Below are 27,133 nucleotides of genomic sequence, written 5' to 3' on the forward strand. Positions count from 1 at the left end.
CTAAAGCTACCTAATGAATAAAGCTGCCTTTGCTGTAAAAATAATCAACAGATATCAAAGTTCAAAATAATTACAAGTAAAACTGTCTCAACCAGTTTTTAACTAATCAACAGTTCATGTTACAGATATATTTGATAAAAATGATCTTATTTTAACTATTCAGTGATTTCTTGTCTGATTATTTCTTCTCTATAGCTACAAAGAAAGGATGGCTTAATTGACAGGAACTCTGATCTTCTAAACATTGGAGGCCAAGGGGAGAATTTGGTTCATTTCTTTTCAAAATTTAGGAAAAGGTGAAGTTAATAGGTCCCTCTTTCTTTAATCTCTATAAAATACATTACTATAAAATGTAAGTTTCATAGACATATGCATGCATACAAAAAGTCACTGATATGAGCACATTTGTAAGAATGCGGTATAAATTTTAAAGTAGAGAGAAAGATAACACAGACTGCCAAGAATTAAGGAGAAAAGATGACAAACACTGACATTTAAAAAATGACAGGATCAAGCTAAGACTAGATACAGAGAAGAAATATTTAAGAAAAGCCTTTAGAGGACACCAAGATATCTAGCTGAATTATCTTACGGAATCCACAAGAGGATGCTGACAGGACTCTGAAAATTTTTAAAACTAAATAAATGAAAAAAATCTGATGAATGTTTGTTAATTTAAAAATTCATGGATATTTTTATAAAGTGGAATGAGGATGTTTTCTTTCGAAATAAAAAAGTGATATGCTAACCACATGCCATTGAAAATATTTTTCTTACATACACTATATCTCCACTTAAGGATTTGTGTGAATATTTTAATTGTGTATAAACCAGCTCAAGTATTTCTCTAAATGGATTCAATCATGCTTTCAAATAGAACATACCAACTCACCAGGACAACTGCAATGTCTCTGTGCCTCATGCTTGTTCCAGCCCTCACAGGAAGCAGCAGCTACTGGAATCCCGTGGGGGCTTTGCCTTGCTGGTTTCCCTGGCAACAGAGTCAGGTCTCAATGCCACTTTCACTTTTTAAAATATTTATTTATTTTTAAATTAAATTAATTTATTTTTTATACAGCAGGTTCTTATTAGTTATCTATTTTATACATTAGTGTATATATACACTTTCACTTTATTAACAATTTACAGTCTTGTTTTAATTATAAAAATTTTTTTTGAAAAATTCAAGTAATATAGAATAGAAACAGCAGATTCCTTTCCTGAGTATGCTTCTGTAGATATATGTGTTCTCGTTTTCCTTCTCAAATGACTGCACATACTCAGTGCATGCTCTGCTGCTAAAAGCACACTTGAGAATGGATAAACGAAATGACATTAAGCCTTTGTTCACTTGGCTCTCACCATAAAAAAAAAAAAAAGAATGAAAAAGAATGCTCTGGAGGTAAATACAAGAAGGTGAGATATAGCAGCAATTCCATTTCTAAAAAGAAGGCTTAAAGAAATAAGTAAACAAGTGAACAGATAAATGTACAAAGGGTGTGCACTCTAGCGTGTTTACATCCTCAAAAAAGAGGCACTTGGTAAAACAAATTAGGATATATCCATACAAAGGAATGCTATGTGGTCATTAAAAATGATGACATACAGCTACACCCACTAATATGAAAAAATGCTACATAGCTAAGTAAAACAAAAGGGTTCCAGAACACCATTATACCAGGCAATTATGTTCTATATGTCCACATAAATATGTACACATTAAAAAGGAGAGATATCAAAATATAAACAGTGGGTATCTCTACTTGATTTTTCATTTTCTTCTTCTACTCTACATTGTTTGAATTTTTTACGATCAGCATGTATTTTTATATTGGGAAAAAAATGGTTTTCAAAAAGTTTTCCTAGGGGCTTCCCTCGTGGCACAGTGGTTAAGAATCCGCCTGCCAACGCAGGGGACACAGGTTCGAGCCCTGGTCCGGGATGATCCCACATGCCGTGGAGCAACTAAGCCCGTGTGCCACAACTACTGAGCCTGCGAGCCACAACTACTGAGCCCGAGTGCCACAACTACTGAAGCCAGTGCGCCTAGAGCCCATGCTCCACAACAAGAGAAACCACCACAATGAGAAGCCTGCGCACCACAACGAAGAGTAGCCCCCGCTCGACGCAACTAGAGAAAGCCCGTGCACAGCAATGAAGACCCAACGCAGCCAAAAATAAAATAAATTAAAAAAAAATTTTTTCCCTAAACATTTTGCATATTTAAAAATAGAATCTTGACAAGCAAAGAAACACAAACAAAATACGCCCTGGAATTTAAGTTTGTACAGAAGGACAGACTATATTAGGCATGCCTGGGGAAGCTGTGAACTCCCTATTTGGAGTTCTGCTTTGGGCATCAATTGATCACTGATGGTTCTTTAAGTGTGGAAGGGATAAGGGCTCCAATTTGAGTACGACATTGAGTACAAACACTGCCAACATGTCTAAATGCTTCTTCTCTTTCACAATAATCTATTTATTTTCAGAATAATATGTCTACTCACTATTTTTGTCCTCCAATCCCCACATTCTCCCATTTCCTCTCCATCAATGATCCCTCTTCATTGAGCAAGCACAATAAACCAGTTCAGAGTCCCCCCAAACCACAGCGGATATAGGCAGAAGGACTCTGAGTCATCCATTAAAATCTGAGAAAGCCCGGGAGACCTTGCTACTGCCTTTTACTCCTCAAGAAAGACCGGAACTTCAGAGGCCTGGAGAAATAAACAAAACTGAGAAAGGATGGGGGAGAAGACAGGCGGAGAAGCAAACAGCTAGGGGCAGGGAAGAGTGGTGGGGAGAGAGTGGGGGAGAAGTTGGGGAGCCAACCTTTTGAAGTTTGAATGAAAGAAGATGAGGGCAAATAAAGGCTCCACTCTCAATTGGTTATTTGGTGGAACAGAGGGTCTAATTAAAGTTTTACAATGAAAAGAGAGACACTTTTAAGTTGGGATCTTTAAAAACATAATCAGTTTAAGATATTTAAGAACAAACATCAAGAAGGCGTCTATAATCACCACAGCCAAGGATGATCTTTTGTAGCAGTCATGCTAATGAAAATAACGTGGCTCTCTCTATACATATAAAATGTTTTGAAATAGTACATAACTTTAACCTGTGTGCTCCTCTCCAATCCAATTCCACTGCCCCTTACCTAGAGGTAACTTCTGTTCTGAACGTTTTCCCTTACCCTAAAAAAAATTTTTTTAATTGTGGTAAAATACACATAAAATGTTATCCTTTTAATGATTTTTAAGTATACAGTTCAGTAGTGTTAAGTACATTCACATTGTAGTGCAACCAATCTTCAGAATTCTTTTCATCTTCCAAAACAGAAATCCTGTACCCATTAAACAACCCCACATCCTCCCTCCCCAAAGCCCTGGCAACCACCATTCTACTGTCTTTATGAATTTGACTGTTTTAAATACCTGGGACAAGTAGAATCATACAGTATTTGTCTTTTTGTGACTGGCTTGTTTTACTTAGCATAATATCCTCAAGGTTCATCCATGTTGTAGCATGTGACAGGATTGCCTTCCTTTTTTTTTTTTTTTAATTGTGTCCCATAGGTCTCTGTTTATTTCCTTTGATTACTTTCTATTTATACTGAGTAATCTTTTTTTTTTTTTTTTTTTTATGGCTGTGTTGGGTCTTCGCTTCTGTGCGAGGGCCTTCTCCAGCCGTGGCAAGTGGGGGCCACTCTTCATCGCGGTGCGCTGGCCTCTCACTATCGCGGCCTCTATTGTCATGGAGCACAGGCTCCAGACGCGCAGGCTCAGCAATTGTGGTTCACGGGCCCAGTTGCTCCGCGGCATGTGGGATCCTCCCAGACCAGGGCTCGAACCCGTGTCCCCTGCATTCGCAGGCAGACTCTCAACCACTGCGCCACCAGGGAAGCCCAGGATTGCCTTCCTTTTTAAGGCTACATAGTATTCTATTGCATGTATACACACATTTTGTTTATCCATTGATCCATCAGTGAACACCTGAGTTGTTTCCAAGTTTTAGTTATTGTGAATAATGCTGTTATGAACATGGGTGTATAAATATTTCTGAGACCCTGCTTTCAATGCTTTTGTATATATACTAGACCTGGAATTGCTGGATCATATGGTAATTCTATTGGGTTGGCCAAAAAGTGTCTTTGGTTTTTAAGTAAAAATAAAAGACACATTTTTCATTTTCACCAAGAACTTTATTGAGCAACGTATTCACCCTTTTGTTCCACTACCTTCTGCCATTTTTCAGGCAACTTCACAATTCCATCTTCCCAAAACTTTTTATCTTTTTGAGCAAAGAACTGTTCCAGGTGCCTTTTACAGTCTTCCAGGGAATTGAAATTTTTTCCATTAAGAGAATTTTGTAAAGACTGAAATAAATGGAAAGCCGAAGATGCAATGTCTGGTGAATACAGCAGATGAATCAGAACTTCCCAGCCAAGCTGTAACAGTTTTCGCCTGGTCATCAAAGAAACATGCAGTCTTGCATTACCTTGACGGATGATTATGCGTTTTCTGTTGACTAATTCTGGACGCTTTTTGTCAAGTGCTGTTTTCAGTTGGTCTAAATGGGAGAAGTACTTGTTGGAATTAATCGTTTGGTTTTCCGGAAGGAGCTCATAATAGAGGACTCTCTTCCAATCCCACCATAAAAACAACATCTCATTCTTTGGATGAAGACTGGCCTTTGGTGTGGTTGTTGGTGGTTCATTTCAGTTGCCTGACAATCTCTTCCGTTCCATATTATTGTACAGTATCCACTTTTCATAACTCGTCACAATTTGTTTTATTGATGAAAACAGAATGTTTTCATTACGTTTAAGTAGAAAATCCCATGTGGAAATGTGGTCAAGAAGGTTTTTCTTGCTTATGTGACACCCAAACATCAAAGTGATTAACATAATCAAACTTGTGCAAATGATTTTCAACGCTTGATTTGGATATTTTGAGTATGTCAGCTATCTCCCGCGTGGTATTGATTGTTCTCAATTAATTTCTCGATTTAATTAATGTCTCAATTTGATCGTTATCAACTTCAACTGGTCTACCCGACCATGGAGCATCATCCAGCAAGAATCTCCAGCACAAAACTTCTCAAACCACTTTTGACATGTTTGATCAGTCACAGCACCTTCTCCATACACTGCACATATCTTTTTTTTTTTTTTTTTGCATTTCAGTTGTGTTTTTACCTTTCCTGAAATAAGCATAATATGCAGAAAATGTTGCTTTTTTCTTCTATCTTCAATACTAAAATGGCTACACAAAAATTCACCAATTTTGATTGTCTTTTTTTAAATGCATGCTCATGTGACAGCTGTCATGTACAATCTAACAAAATTGTTTTGAATGAAGTTAAAGACAACTAAGTGCTACTAGAGCCATCTTACAGAAAAAAACCGAACGAACCTTTCGGCCAACCCAATGCCTTTAATTTTTTGAGGACCTGCTATACTATTTCCCATCGCATCTGCACAATTTTACATTCCCATCAACAGTGCACAAAGGTTTCAATTTCTCCATATCCTCACCAACACTTGTCATTTTCAGGTTTTTTAATAGCAGCCATCCTATTGGGTGTGAAGTAGCAGCTCACTGTAGTTTTGATTTGCATTTCCTCAACAGTGACACTGAACATCTTTTCATGTGCTCATTGGTCATTGTATATCTTCTTTAGAGAAATATCTATTCAAATTATTTGCTCATTTTTTATTTTTTTATACATTTATTTTATTTATTTTTTCTGGCTGCATTGGCTCTTCGTTGCTGCGTGCAGGCTTTTCTCTGGTTGCGTCGAGTGGGGGCCACTCTTCATTGTGGTTCACGGGCTTCTCATTGTGGCAGCTCCTCTCGTTGTGGAGCACGGGCTCTAGGCATGTGGGCTTCAGCAGCTGTGGCACGTGAGCTCAGTAGTTGTGGCTCATGGGCCCTAGAGCACAGGCTCAGCAGTTGCGGCGCATGGGCCTAGCTGCTCTGCAGCACGTGGGATCCTCCCGGACCAGGGATCGAACCCGTGTCCCCTGCACTGGCAGGCAGACCCTCAACCACTGCACCACCAAGGAAGCCCTTTTGCTCATTTTAAAATTGGGTTTTCTAGCTCTTGAGTTGTAGTTCTTTATATATTCTGGATATTAACCCCTTATATGATTTATATTTTCCCCAATTCCATAGGATGCTTTTTCACTGTGTCCTTGATGTACAGAAGTTTTCAATTTTTATGAACTCCGATTTTTTTCTCTTTCCTGTTCTTTTGGTGTCATATCCAAGAAATCATTGCCAAATCCAGTATCATGAAGCTTTCCCCATTTCCTTCCAAGAGTTTTATAATTTTAGCTTTTATGTTTAGGTCTTTGATCTGTTTTGAGTTAATTTCTGTATATGGTGTAATGCAGGGGTCCAACTTCATTATTTTGCATGTAGATATACAATTTTCCCAACACCATTTGTAGAAAAGACAGTCCTTACCACACGAGTCTTGGCACTCTCCTCGAAAATAATTCAACTGTACGTGAATTTACATCTGGGCTCCTTTTTAAGCTATTAACTAAACCCCAGATTCACCAGTTTTTTTTAAATTAGTGTCCTTATTCTGTTTTAGAATCCAACCCAGGATACTACATTACATTTAGTTCTCGTGTCTCTTTCGCCTCCTCTGGTTTGTGAGTTTCTCAGTATTCTTTTATTTTTCATGACTTTGATAGTTTTGAGTACTGGTCAAGTATTTTGTAGAATGTCCCTCAATTTAGTTTTGCCTGACGTTTTCTCATGAATCGACTAGGTTATGAGTACTTGGAAAGAATACCACTAAGGTGAAGGGCCCTTTTGATTACCTCATACCAGGAGGTCTGTGATATCCACATGACAGCACCGGTAACAACCTTGGTCATTTGGTTAAACTAGTGTTTGCCAGGTTTCTCCACTGTAAGGTTGCCTTGTTTTCTGTCTTCACACTCTATTTACTGAAATTGAGTCATTAAGTCCAGCCCACACTCAAGAGGGGAAGGGCTTGTTCCACCTCCTGGAGCCTGGGGTCTACACATATTATTTGTCATTCTTCTGTAAGATTTCTTTTTTCTTAACTGTTTTGGAAAATATTTTCACCTCGTACGTAGGCATCCTAGAAATGTGCTTAGTTTTGCTTATTTTTAAAACTTTGCTGTGGATGAACATTCATTATTTACAATATATTGCTATTAGAGAGCGATGCTGCTATTAACACTCTTGTACATGTCTTCTGGTACTCATGTACAAGTTTCTCCAGGAAATATACCCTAGAGCGGAAAAGCTGGATTATAAACCATGTGTCATATTCAAATGTACAAGATAATGCCAGACTGTTTTCCAAAGTGGTTGTATCAATCTACATTCTCACCAGCAGAGTATAAAAAGTTCCTACTGTTCTACATCCTCACTAACGCTTGGTATTCTCAGTCCTGTTCATTTTTGTCAGTCTAGTAGGTATAAAATAATACCTCATCATGACCTTGGTTTGGTTTTTCTTGATTACTAATGAGCATCTTTTCATGTTTATTCTGCATTTGTCCATTATTTTCTAAAAAAATACCTGTTAATATCTTTTGCCATATTTTACCATGTTATCTTTCTTCTTTTTTTTTTGGCCTCACCGCATGGCATGTGGGATCTTAGCTCCCTGACCAGGAACTGAACCCGAGCCCCCTGCAGTGGAAGCCCAGAGTCTTAACCACTGGATCACCAGGGAAGTCCCTATCTTTCTTCTTTTTGATTGACAGGAATTCTGTATACACCCTGGATCCTTTGTAAAATATATCTATATCATATATATCTTGTAAGGTATCGATCATATGCATGATATGATAGAGATATAAAAGATATATTTTTGATAAGATATATATATGTACATATATATAAAAGATATATATATATGCACATCCTTTGTAAGTTACATCTGTATCTTCACCCCATTTGTGGCTTGTCTTTCCACTCTATCATATAAAGAACAAAGGTTCTTATTTCAACATAGGCAAATTTATAGATCTTTTCTTTTATGATAACACTTTAAATGTCTTATTTAAGAAATTCTCCCCGCCCCAACCTAAGGGTCATAGTGGTATTTTTTTCTAAATTTTAAAAAGTTTTTTATCTTTTATATTTAACTTATCTAGAGTTAATACTTGTGATATGTAAATATAATGGTTTGCAGTATTAAAAACTCACATTAGGTGTAATTCACCAATGAAATCATGGGGAAATAAAGCTGGGACTCTCAAATAACCTTTTAAGAGGTTAGCACTTGCTCCCTTGCCCAATCTGTCCCTGAACTAGAGTATGATTCTGATTGCCAGTAACTTTCATAGACCTAAATGAAATTCACATGAATGGTTGCAACTGAGACTTTTGCTTCTGCAATGCACTAGCATACATGTTATTTAATGCAGTTTGGTTGTCAAAAAACTGAGAGAATTTTTAGTATGTTGACCAAATTTTTGAAATTTCTTTACATTTCATTAAACCCGGCAAACAGAAACATCTCCAAACAGTAAAATAAATTTATTTCAATTGGGCACTGGGGAAAAAATGGTGTTATTCTAAAGCAGGACCTTCTTTATGTTCCTAGCAGCTTCATGGTTGACTAAAATGGTTAGAAGTTACAAATGAGTAATCCAAGGCAAAATCTGTCCCTAAGCCAAGAGAACCACCTTTTACCTCTAATAAAATAAGGCAAATGGTTCTCTGATACTTCTCTACTTTATTAAGGTTAACCAACATGGTATTTATATATCTAAACATTTACTGTAAATTTTCAGTGATGTTTAGATTCTGAATTACCTTTCCATAATTAAGTTAAATTTAGGCACATTGGTTTGTATTTTATAGAAAACATTTATCTTTAGGTCACAAATAGGAATGAGCTATAATTTGCAAATGTTACAAAGGTGATTCCAAATCTCAGCTAAATTCTTTCCAAAATTGCAACCACTCATTCAGTCTTTCATAAAAATAGAGACCAAACACAATTGCTTAAACTTATCACTGTTGAGAGATTCTGGTAACTAAGAAATTCCTGAAAGAGTAATAAGCCGTGATTATTGGAAAGCTCAGAACACTGGAAAGGCTTAACTGCAAAGTACTTAACAGAAGGCCACAAATTTTGTTTTCCTAAGAGGAGCTAGGAACTATAGATGTCACTGAGTAGTGCATTGAAATGGCATTGCCTAGGGTGAGTGCTGCACAGAGACTCCAGGTCACCTCTTCTTGATCTATTATTTTGGATAAGCTTCCACTATCATAGCATGGCCCTGTAAACGAAAAAAAAGTTCAATTAGAGCAGTCAAATGCAATGAATCCAGCCAGTACAGAGGCAGCATAGAACAATGGGAAAAATATAGGCTTTGGAACTTAATCCTGGCTCTGCCATTCAAACACTGTGTGATCTTGGGAAAGTTATTAGCCATTCTGAACCTCAACTTGCTCTCTAAATGGGGTTCATGGTGCCCACTTCAAAGTGTTTTTGTGAGCATCAGATAGCATACAATGTGTGTATGTATACACACACACACACACATACATGTATACACATGTGTATCAGAGTCTATCTAGAAGAGTCTGACTCCTAGTAGATGCTCCGTAAGTGGTTACTATTAAAGTAAGCCAGAGGGGCTTTTTTAGCTGCATAAAAATAAACGCAATACAGTGAATCCAACAACAGCCTTCCCTCTCTCCTAGATAAGAAAACGGAGGCTTTGAGAGGTTAAGTTACTCATCCAAATCCACAAAGCTATTAAGTAACAGGGCCAGGACTTGAAACCAGATGATTCCAAAACCTGGTCTCTTCTTTACTACTCTATGCAGGTGAAGATGATGATTTGAGGTCCCACAAAGGTAAAAAGGTAGAAAATCCCTTTCCTAGTACTAGGCACAGTGCTATATCCAAGTTATCTCCCTAGTTTAAACCTAGTATAGAAATTAATGATTTCATGAGTCTAAATCCTATCTGATAATCATAGTCATTCTATCTTTTGGACTGCTATCAAACTAGTTAATAGCCTAACTAATCTCCCTGCTTCTAGATTCAATTCAATCCCCACAAATATTAAGCAACCATTATTTATAAGGCACCAAGCTGAACACTGTGTGGGTACAAAGTTTTGCTATATGGTCTGTATCCTCAATCTAATATACACTGTACTTCAAAACAAACTGCTAAATACCTTGATACAGGCACAAGCAAACAAAAGAACATGGACGGGAAGGTTTGACTGACTTGGGGTTGTCCTAGAAGGGCCCATAATAAGGTAGAATATTCCTTTTCCTGTTTTATTTCAACTGTGTTGTTTTCATGTTCCAAATCTTTTATATTGCACTAGATCAGTGGTTCTCAACAGCAGTGATTTTGCTCCCTCCCCTCCCCAGAGGACATTTAGCAATGTCTGGAGATATTTCTGGTTGTCCCAACTGTGTGTGTGTGGCAGGGGGGCGGGGGGGGGGGTGGGGAGTGAGAGGGGTGGTTTGCTACTGTTATCTAGTGGGTAGAGACCATGTTAAACACCCTACAACACAAAGCACAGTCCCCTCACCCCCAACAAAGAATTATCTGGCCCAAAATGTTACTAGTGCCAAAGCTGAGAAATCCTGATCCACAATGATGGATTCCTCCTTTGATCTAATCATGTTTGTAGCACTCATTTGGCTCTTGAAGAAACAATGCCAAGTTTAATCTAGTTTCTAAGATGCATCATCTCCTTCTTCACTATACTGTAAACTTCTAGGGGTAAATAATAATACTGTATATTATTCTTTGTTCATCCACAAAAGCATCTAGTATTGTGTTATTAATCCTCTATGTGCTAGATTAAAAAATTAGGGAACAAACACTCAAAACCAAAGGACATTAACCTCTGTGGACTATGCACTATGTACAATGCTATGCACTAGTTACCTCCCTCGTTTAAACTTGGCATAGAAAGATAAGAGGGAGGGCTCCAGTTCTGATTTACCATGGTTTTCTGTAAATGAAGTTACACAGATTAGAAAATACTTCTGATCGTGAAGTCTAAAATATTCCAACCTAAAAATAACTGATCCCCTGCCTTTTCAAAGTCTCTGAGAAAAAGCCATAAATAAAGGCTTTTAAATGTAAGATGTTTATACTTTTACATATCTTATTCATCTTGGTCGGCAACAGATAGTTTATCTGTTATCTGGAGAAAAATCAAATCTGTTTCCATCAGGGTTGGATAAAAAAAAAGATTACAACCAGCCTTCCTTTTGGATTTTATTCCCACAGTGAAATGCTATAGCAGGTAGGAAGTTTCGTCAGTAACACAAGTAAAGCAGATAGAAAAAAAATCTGTAGAAAAACATAATTTTCCTCAGCTAAATAGCAAAGGGTTATCCAGAGGCAAATTAATTCTCCATTAAGGTATAGTTCAGTTCTCAAGAAAGACTTGGAGAGACTTAATGGATAAGGTCTCATGGTGACTAGATAAATGAATAAAATTTTATTATTAAAGAAGAAAATATATCAAAGTGTGAATAATGATAGTGTCTGATGAGGGGATTATAAGTGATTATCATTTTATTTTCTAAATACTTTTCGTATTTTCATAATTTCCGTAAGGAGCATATTTAACTTTTATAAACAAAAAACACAAACATTATTTTAGGGAAAAAAAATAACTTGGATTTAAATAGACTCTTCCTTTCAAAGTACTATCAGAATTAAAGTTGTACTCCCTCCCCACAAAAATGGGCTGCTTTTTTCCCGGTTGTCTGTCATCAGAAAAATCTGTTTCAAATTAAGCTAAATCAAACATTCTTGGATGAATTTGTTTTGTTTCCAAGGAAATGACTTTCTGGAAGCTCCTATGGAGCTTCTGTGACATACCTGCCCTCCAGCTGCACAGGCGGCAACTAACCCATACTGGCCTCCTTCCTTCTGTAATCTGTTGGCAGCTGCCATGACCAACCGACAGCCAGTGGCTCCAAACGGGTGCCCCAGGGAGAGTGATCCACCCCAGATGTTAAACTTCTCCAAAGGAGGCGATCCAACCTGGCTCCCACAAAAATAGACACAAATATAAAGATGAGTTTACTTAAGAATCAGGCCAGGCTCGTAGTTAACAGGTAGTAATGGCAATAAAGGGAAGTAACTAACTTAAAGACAAATCACAAGTTATTTTACTGCAAAAGAAAGAAATTCTAAATCAATTCTGAAAGCCAAGGGCCCATTTATTTTTCATCTAACATCAGAATGGATGAACAAAGACAACCTAAAATTTTGCTTTTATTTTATTTTTTGTTTTTTAACATCTTTATTGGAGTATAATTGCTTTACAATGGTTAGTTTCTGCTGTATAACAAAGTGAGTCAGCTTTGTGTATACATATATCCCCACATCTCCTCCCTCTTGCGTCTCCCTCCCTCCCACCCTCCCTATCCCACCCCTCTAGGTGGACACAAAGCACCGAGCTGATCTCCCTGTGCTGTGCTGCTGCTTCCCACTAGCTATCTATTTTACATTTAGTAGTGTATATATGTCCATGCCACTCTCTCACTTCGTCCCAGCTTACCCCTTCCCCTCCCCGTGTCCTCAAGTCCATTCTCTACGCCTGCATCTTTATTCCTGTCCTGCCCTTAGGTTCTTCAGAACCATTTTTTTTTTCAGATTCCATATGTATGTGTTAGCATATGATATTTGTTTTTCTCTTTCTGACTTACTTCACTCTGTATGACAGACTCTAGGTCCATCCACCTCACTACAAATAACTCAATTTTGTTTCTTTTTATGGCTGAGTAATATTCCATTGTATATATGTGCCACATCTTTTTTTTTTTTTTAAACATCTTTATTGAAGTATAATTGCCTTACAATAGTGTGTTAGCTTCTGCTTTATAACAAAGTGAATCAGTTATACATATACAATATGTTCCCATTTCTCTTCCCTCTTGCATCTCCCTCCCTCCCACCCTCCCCATCCCACCCCTCTACGTGGTCACAAAGCACCGAGCTGATCTCCCTGTGCTGTTCGGCTGCTTCCCACTAGTTATCTATTTTACATTTGGTAGTGTATATATGTCCATGACACTCTCTTACCCTGTCACATCTCACCCCACCCCCTCCCCATATCCTCAAGTCCATTCTCTAGTAGGTCTGTGTCTTTATTCCCGTCTTGCCACTAGGTTCTTCATGGCCTTTTTTTTTTTTTTTCCCCTTAGATTCCGTATATATGTGTTAGCATACTGTATTTGTTTTTCTGTTTCTGACTTACTTCACTCTGTATGACAGACTCTAGGTCCCTCCACCTCATTACAAATACCTCCATTTCATTTCTTTTTATGGCTGAGTAATATTCCATTGTATATATGTGCCACATCTTCTTTATCCTTGCTTTTATTTTTTTCTAAAGAATTTCCAGGAGGTATTTTTCAACTAAGAAATAAATATATGTAATGAAACACAAAATTCTTCATAAGCAGCAGCAGCTTTCCTCTTCATATTTTTATTAGCAGGTATTAAAGCTCCAAATATTAAAGTGCTTTGGAAATTCAAACTTTTTTTTGGCTGTGCTGCACGGCATGCAGGATCTTAATTCCCCGACCAGGGATCGAACCCACGCCCCCTGCAGTGGAAGTGCAGAGTCTTAACCACTGGACCACCAGGGAAGTTCCTCAAGCATATTTTTAACCAGAAACTTACCTTGGCTTTTCTACCCATGTAGTTTTGTGCAAACCAATCAGAATCCATGGCTTTCAAATTAGCCAAAATCTGACCCTAGAAAGGAAAATAACTCAATAAGGACCTTGTTAGTAATGTCCCTCAAGGCGTTCTTTGAGTTTGTCTAACTTTAAAGCTAAGCAAATCCTTAGATCAGTTTTCAGTGAATATTTCCTAAAGAAACAATCTGGTACTTCTGAAGGGCCTCAAAGTGATAGCTTTCAAAAGGTATATTTTTCAGCACTGTGTGTGTAGCCCTGGGTTCCTCCCATCATGCCCTTCCCAGCAGTGTAAGTCAATACTTCAAATATAAAGCTCCACTCTTGTTTTACTCATATTAAATGATTATAGTCCTTTGATATGTGTCTTTAAAGTGACTTACTGAGAAAGCTTCATGAAATTCAAAAGCATCAATATCATTCATTGTTAATCCTGCCTTTTCTAAAACTTTTGGAGTAGCATATGTTGGTCTGAAAAGAAAAAAATAAGTGATACAATATTAAAACTTTAATTTTTAACCTAAGAGCTCCTTCATATTCCCCAAACTGAGTTCTACATAATTATCAGAGTGTCTTCCACTCACTCACTGATTCTACTGTACAAATATTAAGTGTTGGTGATACAATATTAAACTGAACAGACATGGCCTCTGCCCTTTGCAGTTGATATTCTGGACTCAGAGAAATAGATAATAAGCAAGTAAACAATTAACAAGAAGGACAACTTAATAATGTGAAGAGCTAGAAGAACACAGAGTTCAAAGGGCAGAGCATCAGAAGGGGCGTGGCTAGTTAAAGGACATAATGGAGGCTAGTGACGGTAGAGCCTCATGAGGGAGGGAGAGGAGTCTAAACATTAGGAGGCTTTTATAAAAAGCTATTCTGAAGACTGTTGCAGAGTGTGTGGCAATATGAAAAAAATGCTTATGACATCTTAATGTAAAACAAGAACACAAAATTGTATATATATTGTAATTATAAGTAGAAAAGTATAGGAAAAAGTGGAAAAGACTCCAAAACTATAAAATGATACAGCAACATAAAAGATTATTATTATTTAAAAAATCCAACTCACAAGCCAATTATGAACTCAGGGCTTAATGTACTTTAAAATCTATGTAAGAAACATTGGTAACCAAATATTTTTCATTATAATCCTAGGATATACACTGCTACCTACCCAAGTAAAAGCTGATCTTTTGGATCCTGAGACACGTACATGAAATCCCTAGGTAAAAAAATAGAGGAGTTAGCTCTAGCACTAAAATAAAGAAACCAGAGGCAATTTATTTGAACACTTACTTTACCTCAAATATGCCTTCGGCTTATAACCCATGGCCAGAGCTTTTTCCTCTGCCAAAATCAGCACTGCAGATGCACCATCGGTCTGAAATGTTGACCGGAACAAAAATGTTAAATTCTGCAGCCTCTCTGGTGGTCTTTCTTCAGCCACCTTCTATGCCCTGTTCCTAAATCTACCAACCAGTGACACTTATACAGTGCCTCTATATAACAAAACCTTTTCATTTTATCCATCGTTAAGTCACAATTCAAACACACACACCGACCCAGTTTTGGAAGACGAGGGTAGAAGAGCCTATTCAGAAAGTACCGTAATTATCAAAATGGATGAGGAGAATAGGTAACTCTAGAAATATGTGTTCATGATAAACTAAAAGTTTTTTGCTTTTAGTGCAGAATATAAGGAATTTTATGAATTAAAACAATCTCCAAAAAAATCTCTTGTTTACTGATTTGTTTTTACATTTTCTGGACTGTTTCCCAGCTGCTTCCTGCCTGTGGCTTCGAGGTGATTTTCTTCTATTTATAGACTATAACAGTGGGAGAAGAAGAAATAGGTAGATAACTGAGAACATAAGAACCATGGCCTTCCCTCTCTGGACCTACCCCACATGCTTTTTTCCAACTGACAACTGAGAAGTTGGGGGACAAAGAAGTACCACTCACAGAAGCCCTTTACCATTGCTTCAAAAGAAGGAGCTCAAAAAAAAAAAAAAAAATCCAAAATTCCAAAGGAAAGGAAACTACTCTCTAGAATTTGCAAAATCAAAACAATTTCTCCCACATCAGACCATATTTTTATAACTCAGTAACTTTGAAGAGGCTATGCAGCCACTACCGATAGGCGGGCATAAAGCCTGGAAACACAGGTGACTATACATAATGATATCACATCAATAATATATTCAATGTGCAGTTGTGCAAAATTGCAGTGAATGTGGTGCGTTAACAAAATCTCTGAAAATCCATGTATTTGTGATGCATTACCTCTGATGATTCGTGTTTCTGATTTTTGATGAATAAACCTGAACCTTTTGCACACCCCACAAGTAATCAAGGGGGTTCAGATCTGCCAAGAGTGTAACCCATACCATATGGCCCTATCATCCAACTTGGTTTTGGAAATAATCACCTAACCAGCCCTTCACCACTCAGGCTTTACAGAGTGGTACACCATCGTGTTGGAACCACTTCAGGCACCCTTGCCCGAGCTCAAGAGCAGGCATTAAATCATCATTTACCAAAGTCAAATATGTCAAACATTTGCCTACGTTTCTAGACTGTATATCTGGGTAGAGGAGTTACACTGTAAAAGAAACATTGACCAGATGAACTATATCCAGAAGACTACACCCAAGGCAGTAGGAGAAGGGAAACCACATCTCCCAAGCAGAAGCAGAATCAGCAGGGACATTCAGTTGAGGAGAAGAAAAAAAACCCAAGCAAGAATATGAAGCTACCTGCATATAAGTAAAATAACAACAACAGAAAACGAGGGTAGATTTATTCCATGATGCTTATAGGAAAGTAATTTGGGGGCCGGCATAAAACATAATTTTCTAACAATCAGAGCTAGGAGAAGTATCTTGTCACTCTCTCTGCCTACTTGCCAAGTCTTACATGACTCCCTGAATTCATATCCTATGTTCCAACCAAGCTTTTCCCCAAAGAGGTCCTTGCTCTCATAACTCATGATTTTGCATTTGCTGTTCCTTTTGCCTAGAATGCCGTTTATACACTACTTGAATTGGCTTGTACTCGTCCTTCAAGATTCTCTGAGCAAGGGTCACCTCCTCTAAGAAGCCTCTTTGACTCACCCATCTATGTATCTTCCCCAAGAGCCTATGCTTATAGTCCTCACAGCACTTTCTCACTACATTACAATAAACTGTTCTTTTTATCTCCAGTGCCTAACACAGGCAGTCAAAGTTTTTTGACTGCTGAAGTGCCTGAAAAGAACAGCTTTTTGTATCAGAATGGTGACTGGGTCAGGAGACTTCTATGGCTTTAAAAGCTATAATTCTATTTTAATATTATCTTTGTAATGAGGAAGTATATTTTTAAGTCTCTATTCATAATACACACAAATACCTCTACTTCAGGCTTTTCTATTGAGAGTACACAAATATAAAAGATCACTAGTAAACACATACAGCACACATAGTTACCAGAAAAGAAGAATTTGCAGCTGTCACTGTGCCATAGGGCTTGATGAATGCAGGTTTTAGTTTGGCCATTTGCTCCAGGGAGGAAGGACGAATGCCATTATCTTGAGTAACTGTATCTTTTCCTATAAAAATATGAAGTTTTTAACTCTAAGGCACAACAAGCATTATATATCTTCTCCAGAGAAATACACTTTAAAAATTACAAGAACAACTAAAATGTAAACCACAGATATTCACTAAAAAGAAAGCCTTTTATAGTTATCAAGATATTACCAAATTTGAAAATAAATTCTTAAGACTTCTGGGAAATAATCTAAATGATTTAACATTAGAAAGGATACCCTATTTTCTTAAGATATTCATTCGCATTTGGCTCTTCTATACAGAAGAGATATGAATGAAGAATTTTAAAAACAGGCATGCACATAAGAACTAAAACATATCTGCAAGATCTAAAGGAGACATAAAAACTTCTCTTTTTAAAAGTTTTACCAGGGACTTCCCTGGTGGTCAAGTGGTAAAGAATCCACCTTCTAATGAAGGGGACGCGCGTTCCAGCCCTGGTCAGGGAACTAAGATCCCACGTGCCTTGGGGCAACTACGCCTGCGCACCACAACTACTGAGCTCGCGCGCCTCAACGAGAGAGCCTGTGTGCCGCAAACTACGGGGCCCACGCGCTCTGGAACCCACGCACCACAACTACAGAGCCCACACACCCTGGAGCCCGTGCACCACAACTAGAGAGAAAAAACCCGCACGCCACAACTAGAGATAAGCCTGTGCACCGCAACGAGGAGCCTGCATGCCTCAACAAAGATCCCGCGTGCTGCAACTAAGACCCGACACAGCCAAAAATAAATACATAAATAAATAATAAAATAAAATCTTAAAAAAAAAAAATGTTTACCTACTGTTACAACAAAGATTGAAACTTGAGTCCATGTTTAAGAATACAGGTTGAGTGTTTTGGAAAGAGAACCATCATATTTCCTGGAAAGTCACTCGGGGTCTTTGGAGTTTTGGAAGAAATTCAGAACTCCCTAACAAATATCAAGAGCATTAAGAGCATTCTCCTCTACAAAGTTAAGCAAACTGTTTTACCTGGTACTTTGAAGGGCACGACATCAGAAAGGAGTCCTTCATCCTGTGCCTTTTTGGCCAGGCTGTGTGAGCGCAGTGCATACTCATCCTGTTCCAGCCGAGAAATAGCGAAGGCGGCAGCCAGTCGGTCTGCAGAGTGGCCCATGGTCTCATTGGTGGAGAACTCGGCCACTGCTGGAAGCTGGGAAAGGAGATATTCAGGACCAGGCACACTGTTAACGGGTGGTATACCACACCTAGGGTTATTTGGGAAAGTTAAAGTCTACTATCAATCAAGACCAAGACAAGGGAAGTTCTTTCTGAGCAGGGCGTCTCTAAAAAGGGCTTACAAATTCAAATGTTCGAACCACTATTTTTTCTTTCTTTCCATCTGGACCAAATAATTAACCTTTCCCTGTAACTAACAGAATCTGCAACTGCTAGAGCATAACTGAACCCATGCTGTCTTCCCTAAGTCTAAATCTCTGCAATGGGATGCTTCGGCAACACAAGTCTTTATGTAAGTGTTCACAAGTCTCACCTCGGGTGACAGGAAATTCAATCTGAATTTAGAGATTAAAGACAGTCGCTGACCCAGAGTCTTGGCCTTACTGAGATCCAGCATCATCTTCCTCATTTTCCTTGAATGGCGAATAGGGACGTCAGACATTAACTCTACACCGCCTGCCACGACCACATCACACTGGCCGGAAGCAATCAAGCTGACAGCTACAGGGCACAGGGCACAGGTACATGAGCATCTCTTGCATAGATAAACAGGCCACTGGTAATTTAAGCTGTTTTTCCTTTTTTTACATTTAGGCTTGATTTAAAAATTGTATGATAGTTACTAGCATTGTACAACATGTGTAATTAAGGTTTTTACCTCTTCAGAGGGATTAGGGTAAGGTTTTTAAATGACTAAAAATACATTCAATGCACTGGAGAAAAACAAGTTTCATTCAGGCTGTAGGGACATCAACTTCCGGAAGTATCCACTGGACCGACTCTCAAACAAATCGTACTCTAAACCAGAACTTTTGGCATATTTTATATGCTCCCAGCTTAAGTTTCCATAATGACTTTTTTCCTATAAAGAGAATTTCAATTTCTACTAGAAGCTAGAGAAATTCTGGCTTTTAGATAGAAGGCAGCCCCTTTCCCTCTTTATGGCCACTGGCAAGTACTGTGTTGCTCTACCCAGACCCATGCTGCGTGGAGTGGAGAATGCCCCCATCCCTGCCTCTGGCTTCATCCCCTGCCACCCCTTAGGTGGCAACCTGGCCTTGATGTCACTAAGAGAGCACATCATGACCATATCTTTCACGTTTCCTGTCTTTTCACAATAAGGGTTGATGCTACAAAATGTCCCACAGATTTGCTAAGTTTTTTAGGAGAATTTCTAACTAATTAAAAAAATGCCTAGATGTGGGGGAAAAGTAGAGGAAAAGAGTTGTATCATCTAAAGCAGTGACTTATCACTGTGACAACGGTAGAGGGAGGAAGGCCACAATCTTCATGGGGGAGTATCATATTAGAATCACCTAACTAAAATCTAGCAGGTTATAAACTTCTCATGCCTCAAATCTAGAAGTATCCCTCCAATAAATAATCCCTGAGATAGCCAGCCACACTACGAATGGAGAAACTACAAGAATGGTTGTGGTCCTCAGGTACGGAGGGCAGGAAAAAGGGCTGAGAACTACTGTCAAAAATCAAAAAATTTAAACATTACCTTATTTTTTGAAACACACAGAGATCATTTATTTCTGTTTAGAGTAGTTTTTAATGATCATATAAAAGACAAAGGAGAACCAACATGTACCTTCTGCAGTCAAAAAAACATACCTGTGGTCATGGCTTGGTTGGAAGAGATGCAAGCCATGGTGACAGTGTGAGCAGGAGTCTTATCAGAGAAGCCAGCTCCGAGGGCAGCCTTCAGGAAACAGTGAATGAAATGATCACTTATGAAGGCAGTGCTACATGTAAATGGTGCTTTAAGCAATACTTCACTGTATGGTAAATCAGGAAAGGATTTGAGTTCAATAATCCATAGAGTAATATTTAAAATAAAACTAAGCACATCACAGAAACGGTTTACTAATTTTTCGTCTAGCCATTAACTGACAAGCACTCCGCCAAGTTCCTTGTAGCCATTTCCTAGTGTGGTATTCAAGCCTACAACAGTCTCGCAATTCACCTAATTTCTTAGCAATGCTTTTCTCAGAGCTTTAAGGACATTAATATGTAATTTGATTTTAACTTGTTTAAATTTGCAAGTAAACCTAAAGTAAACCTGCTACATACAGTTGAGGGAATGATGACCTATATCATGGTGTGGGGTTCTCATGACCTATGTTCCTGCAGTTATAAGGCTTAGTAGTAAAGCAGAGTGAAATGAAAATAATTTCATGACATGAAAATAATTTCTGAAGAACTGACCCCTCATGAACAGATTCCCACACAGGTCCCTGCCTGCTCACACGCGTCTCTACTTTCACTGACTGCCTGATATTTCAGACAGCACACCGTGATCCAACGCAAAGAGGAATTGGAAAACAACGCCAAATATGCAAGAGTTCAAGTTGATGAAAGAAATTTTGGAAAACTGCCTGAGCCTCAAGTGAGCCTCTGACAAATAAGGGTTAGACCAGTTAACAACTGGAAATGAGAAAACTGGTCAGGATGATGACACAAGAGGTGCTTCAAAAGAGAGTAATTTGAGGGGCCTTGAGAAAAACTGAGGCCCTCCTTTAATCTAAAAATGGACATAAGGACATCTATTATTTTATTATACTATTTATTGAGTAAATTATGCTGCCCAAAAAACAATGAATGCCTGATTCCATTTTTGTTTCTGTAAAGAACTAATGCATAGGTGCAAAAATAAAATACTTACTTTTATAATATTAAATTTTCACTTTAAAAACAAAGCTCTCAACAGCTCATCTCCCCCCCACCATCATTTACTATGAAATTCTGGTTCCTATTAAGGGAATTAATTTTTAGTGGGCTTTTTCTCAAACTATTTATCCTCAGAATACAAGATTTTCTATAATTTGGTAAGGTTAACATGTTTCCAAAGCTGACATTAAAGGGTTCTGTTTCTTAACTGATTTTTATCTTCATACTTATACTACCTATACTAGTTACCGCATTTACCACCATTCACCATAATCCATAGGGACAGAAATGCGTTACAGTAGTGTACATGCAACATGACCTTACTGTGGTCTTTCCAGTGAGGCCTGATACTAAGAGCCCAACACTTTGTTGAAAACTACCCGCTGGCAACTGCACCTCAGCCTCTCGATGTAAACCAACCCAAAAGGAAGAGAGAGGCAAGTCTCCAAGGGGAAGGGGAGGAGAGCTTCCCAGTGGGGCAAGTGTAAAGGGCACTGAGGTTGTAATGGCCTGATCCTCACGTGGTCCTCTCTGGCCTGTGTCACACCCCTGGCCCCAGATGACTCTCAAGACTGAAGAAACTTTAAATAGAAGTGGTTGCTGGTGAACCTTGTCTACATGTTTCTATTTAAAGTCTGAATAGCTCTCAAGGCAAGCTTAGGCTCTAGATAGTACAATGAGGGGAAAGGAGGAAAATGCCTCTTAGTTAAGTTGGAGAGCAGGGAAGTATGCTGAGGCCTTTCAGTGAAGTCAGGTTCATGGGAACTCAGCAGCAGAAGCCTTTCAGGATTTCATTATTACACTATTAATACAGACAACAGGTGCTTAAAGTTTTCTAGCTGGAAGTCACAGTAGCCTTTAGGTTATAAAACAACTATAGAGAGACATACTTATAACATATCCCCTCAATTTAGCCTTTAGTATTAGTACAGGGCTGGGAGAGGGAATCTACCACATGTCAATCAATAGCTGAGATTTGCATATGGATATAAAATTTCCAGAAAAAAAATTATGGCTTTAGTGTTGGGATAGAATAGAAATATAGAGAAAATTGAAACAGATTTAATATTTACTTTTTAAGCGCTCTTATAAGAGTCACTTTGTTTTTTTCAGAATATAAAAGTTGAAAATGTTGATATGCTCATGAAATTATCATATTTAATACATTTAGAAGGGTGAAGGTCCAGGGAAAAACAAAAAAATCAGGACGGGAAAAAAAACCCTCTTCCTGTTCTTAATTCTTTCCTGCCTCCTTACAATATACAGTAGCTGATTATGGTGGACTTCAGTAACACCAGGCCTTCAGCAGTCTTAACATATACTGATGAGTAAAAAGGGTGGACAAAACAAATACTTTCAGTCCTGCTCATTTCCCCTTCTCTTGGCTGACACTGGTGAAAGTTACTGCCCTTCCAACTATACTGAACACAATAATATGGCAAGCACAAACCAGAAATAAAGAAAATGCTTAGCACACTGAAATGTGCTTTGGAGCCAACTTTACCTAAATAGCCACTTTTGAATTGAAACAAAGCCCAGAAAATGTTTTTGGACTATTCATCATGAAATGCCTGTAGAACATGCTGCAGAAGTTCCAACGCCTGTCATTATCTCAGCTGCCCAATAAACACTACATGGAGCTTTGCCAACTAGGGTAAAAGTAAACGCCTGTGAAATAGTTAAAAAAGAAACTGCCCTATGTGTCATCTAGTCAAAGGGAACAAATGAATAAGCAAGGCTACCTCCAACAAAAACCGTGTTATGAAATAAGTTCTTTGTAAAATGTTGAAATTTTAAGTTAGAGGCCACAATATCTAGCATTACTAAAAGTTACATCAGCCATACTTTGCCATAATCTCTATTTTCCTAAGAGAAAACAAACGAAAATATCCCAAACCAGCTTAAATAATTGATTTGATATATAGTATAAATATATTCTAGTATAGTGTATGTCATTTGATTTATACTATATTTCTTTTAAATATAAAATAATTCAAGTAGTAAAATCACATTTAAGTCAAATATAACTTTAATGAATTTTAAAAACTTTTAAAGAGTAAATTCTATTAATTAAAACTCAAATTGATTCTCCTATCAATCTTTAAACAATATAAAGTTTGTTTTACTCACCTCTCTAGCCACATTGCTTGTTTTCACTTCCTGTATAACTGTGCCGAAGATGATATAATCAACAACATCCTTTGGGACACTGGTCCGATGCAACAAACCCCTGCCAGCAGAAGTCCAAAGCAAAGAAACATTTCATACATTCAAGATAGTGCCATAGATCACCACATAAAGCACTACAGTTAACTTTGGTTAAAAGGTTAACTTTGGATTTAAGAGTAGAGATTGTATCTTTTCCTTAATTTGACAAGCATGTGGCACCTTATCAAATAAATTAAAGTCTAATTTAAAAAGTCAACCTTTGATGCTCAATTGGCAATGAGAAGTTAAATAGGAAGAATCATAAATAATTTGGAATATAATCTATAAAAATTTTCAATCACTATGTTGTACCCCTGAAACTAATATAAGATTATAAATCAACTATACCCCAATAAAAAAATTAAAAAAAAATAATTTGAAATAGGATAAAACAGATACATAAACCAAAGTTTTCAGTCAAAAATCAAAGAGGGGGCTCCCCTGGCGGTGCAGTGGTTAGGACTCCGCGCTCCCAATGCAGGGGCCCGGGTTCGATCCCTGGTCAGGGAACTAGATCCCACGTGCATGCTGCAACCAAGAGTTTTTGCATGCAACAACTAAGGAGCCCACCTGCTGCAACTAAGACCTGGTGCAACCAAATAAATAAAAAAATATTTCTTTAAAAAAAGAAGAAAAGAGAAACAAACAGAAAATTAAAGAGTAAAATCCCAGTTATGTTAAATTTAAATTTGAAATATCAATATAAACACAATTTAAATCACATATATTTTTCTAGTTCTGATCACTGATAGAGACTAGAAGCAATAACACTCCAGTAGGAATGAGCACATCTTGAACTCAGACTTGGTTTCTAAATGCCATTTACTAGCAAAGGTATTAACTTTTTTAAAAAATTAATTAATTAATTATTTTTGGTTGCATTGGGTCTCTGTTGCTGTGTGCGGGCTTTCTCTAGTTGCGGCGAGCGGGGGCTACTGTTCGTTGCGGTACGCAGGCTTCTCATTGCGGTGGCTTCTCTTGTTGCAGAGCATGGGCTCTAGGCACGTGGGTTTCAGTAGTTGTGGCTCGCGGGCTTCAGTAATTGTGGCTCGCGGGCTCTAGAGCACAGACTCAGTAGTTGTGGCACACGAGCCTTGTTGCTCCGCAGCCTGTGGGATCTTCCCGGACCAGGGCTCGAACCCGTGTCCCCTGCATTGGCAGGCGGGTTCTTAACCACTGTGCCACCAGGGAAGCCCTAAAGGTATTAACTTTTTTTTTTTTTAAATAATTCTTTTTTTTTTTTAAATTTTATTTATTTATTTATGGCTGTGTTGGGTCTTCGTTTCTGTGCGAGGGCTTTCTCCAGTTGCGGCAAGTGGGGGCCACTCTTCATCGCAGTGCACGGGCCTCTCACTATCGCGGCCTCTCTTGTTGTGGAGCACAGGCTCCAGACGCTCAGGCTCAGTAATTGTGGCTCACGGGCTTAGTTGCTCCGCGGCATGTGGGATCTTCCCAGACCAGGGCTCGAACCCGTGTCGCCTGCATTGGCAGGCAGATTCTCAACCACTTCGCCACCAGGGAAGCCCCGGTATTAACTTTTTAAAAAACGACTGAGGCCAGGTCTAAGGCAAGAAAAGTACAAAATGAACCTCTCTGATCTTTTTTGTGCCAAAAATAAGAAAGCACTCAAAGATTAGTGGGACCATAGCAAAAACAGGAACAAGGGTGTACACATTTGACAAAATTCATCAAACTATATACTTAAAAATATGTGCATTTTATTGTATGCAAATTACACTCAAAAAACAATATTATACTAACAAACAAAAGGGCCATAGGAGCCAACTTGAAGGAACTCCCACAGATAAACTATGGGATAATCTGAGCTTCAAAAAGAACAGTGACCAAGCTTGGCTTTAACACAATTAATAAATAAAAATTCGTAAGTCCACATCACTTAAAAAAAAAAAAAAGGAAAGCTGATCTTTACAGAAAAATACCAACCAATAAATATAGGAGGAATAAAAGAATGATCAAAGTCATAATTTTGTAATCTCTAATGTAATAACTAATCCAGGCAAAAATTATCAATGAATGCTAAGACCATTTGGTCAAAGGTTGTTGGGGAACAAGATGTTTACATTGTGTTAAGATATCACTTTACAGGTGACTTACTAATTGCAAAGGAAAAAAATACACCTTTATAATCAAGAGATCTAGTGGTCTGATCACCATGACCGAGTGGTTAGATTTAACATTACACATCATGCACCTCTTAACATGATGCAATACCCATGCACTTTACCTATGAAGCATTCTTACCAAAAAATGTTTAACCTGAATCTAATCAAGCTTAGAGATCTAACTTCCAGTTTATAGGAAATTCAGAGGAAAGTTAAATATTACTACGAAGAAACACCCAGAATGTGGGACATTCTACAGGCCAGCTGGCCTGGTCTTTTCAAAAAGTCACTGTCATCGGGGGTGGAGTGGAGGGATGTCCTAAATTAAAAGAGACCAAAGAGACATGTTCATTTGTAATATGAACTTTGACCAGGTCCTGGTTTGGAAAAAAAAAAAAATTAAAAGAAAGGACATTCTTGGAACAAGTGAGGGGGATGTGACTATGAACTGGATATTAGAAGTTATCATACAATCATTATCATCCTAGCTATGGTAATGGTATTGTGGATAACAGAGAAGGTCCTCATTCTTAGGAGTACCAGCTGAAGAATTTAAGGCTGAAGTATCAAGATGCCTGAAACAATGTCAAATGCTTCAAACCATAAGCTATAGAAAACATGGCAAAATAATAACACTTATTAATGCTAAGTGAGGGGTATTTAGGGGTTCACTTTCAATTTTATTGTATAGTTGACATTTTTTAATTCAGAAAGTTGAGGAAAAACCTGTAAATCTCCAACCTGGGACCATAATCAGAAATAGCACCATTATCAGGAACAGGAAAGTAAGCTGGCTTCAGGGAAAAGATAATTTTTATTTTTTACACACTGAGCTTGAGATACCTAAGCAAAGAGGTCAGATTTAGAGATTTGGAAGTCCTCTACATAAAAAAATAAAGATTAAGTAGATGAGATTTTTAGGGAAAAGCATGCATACAGAGAAATGCAAAGTTCTAAGGACTAAAACTTACAAAATACCTTTAAAAAAGAGATAGAAGAAGGGATCCAGTTTTTTAAGAAGTAGAAAAGAATCAGTCAGAAAATGGAGGGAAAATCGTAATGGTGTAACATGAAGTCAAAGGAAGACAGTTTCAAGTACAGCTGACAGTGTCAAATGCTATAGAAGACAAAGTCATTGAGGTCTGAGAAAAAAATGGTGCGTTTAGTGATTACACAGTCATTATTAAGAGAAGATTCCAAAGTATAGTTACTGTAGAGCAATGGGAATGGAAGCAATTATGGGATTAAGGAGAATAAATGGATAGTAAGAAAAGAAAAGCAACTGCTGCTTTCATTCATTCTTAAAGGCTGGCAGGAAGAGAACAAACAGAACAAGATGGGCAGAAAGGTGCAAAGAAGGGTTTTTTCAAACTATGAAAGACCTGTAGCTGCTTGAAGACACAAAGGCAAAGCATCAATGAATGATAATGCCTTACATGTTGACTCTCATCAAATTATTCTTCCATCTCAACCTCATGCAACCACATCTAATTTTACATTTTTATTTGGTTTGCACAGGAACCTTCAGGTCTCATTCTAGGCTTTTTTCTAGATAAATAACCACATCCCCATCCCACCAGGGATACCAAAATCTGAGGATGCTCATGTCCCTTAAATAAAATGGCATAGTACAGTTGGTCCTCTGTA

General features: G+C 37.9%; 1 protein-coding gene across 2 annotated transcripts in view; it reads right to left on the reverse strand.

The window, feature by feature from the left end:
- Positions 1-8,515: 8,515 nt before the first annotated feature.
- HADHB (hydroxyacyl-CoA dehydrogenase trifunctional multienzyme complex subunit beta) overlaps positions 8,516-27,133 on the reverse strand; it is a 45,481-nt gene continuing 26,863 nt past the window's right edge. For both annotated transcript variants that reach the window (XM_007191276.3, XM_007191275.3), the window contains 11 exons: positions 23,286-23,385; positions 20,100-20,187; positions 18,793-18,980; positions 18,273-18,453; positions 17,171-17,292; positions 15,008-15,087; positions 14,881-14,928; positions 14,084-14,171; positions 13,684-13,758; positions 11,872-12,036; positions 8,516-9,283 (listed from right to left, as the gene is read on the reverse strand). In XM_007191276.3, the coding sequence (XP_007191338.2) occupies positions 9,248-9,283; positions 11,872-12,036; positions 13,684-13,758; positions 14,084-14,171; positions 14,881-14,928; positions 15,008-15,087; positions 17,171-17,292; positions 18,273-18,453; positions 18,793-18,980; positions 20,100-20,187; positions 23,286-23,385 (1,171 nt within the window). In that variant the 3' untranslated portion in view covers positions 8,516-9,247. The remainder of the gene's footprint in view (positions 9,284-11,871; positions 12,037-13,683; positions 13,759-14,083; positions 14,172-14,880; positions 14,929-15,007; positions 15,088-17,170; positions 17,293-18,272; positions 18,454-18,792; positions 18,981-20,099; positions 20,188-23,285; positions 23,386-27,133) is intronic.

This window comes from Balaenoptera acutorostrata, chromosome 12, assembly GCF_949987535.1.
Source record: "Balaenoptera acutorostrata chromosome 12, mBalAcu1.1, whole genome shotgun sequence".
In the NCBI taxonomy this organism is placed as follows: Eukaryota; Metazoa; Chordata; class Mammalia; order Artiodactyla; family Balaenopteridae; genus Balaenoptera; species Balaenoptera acutorostrata.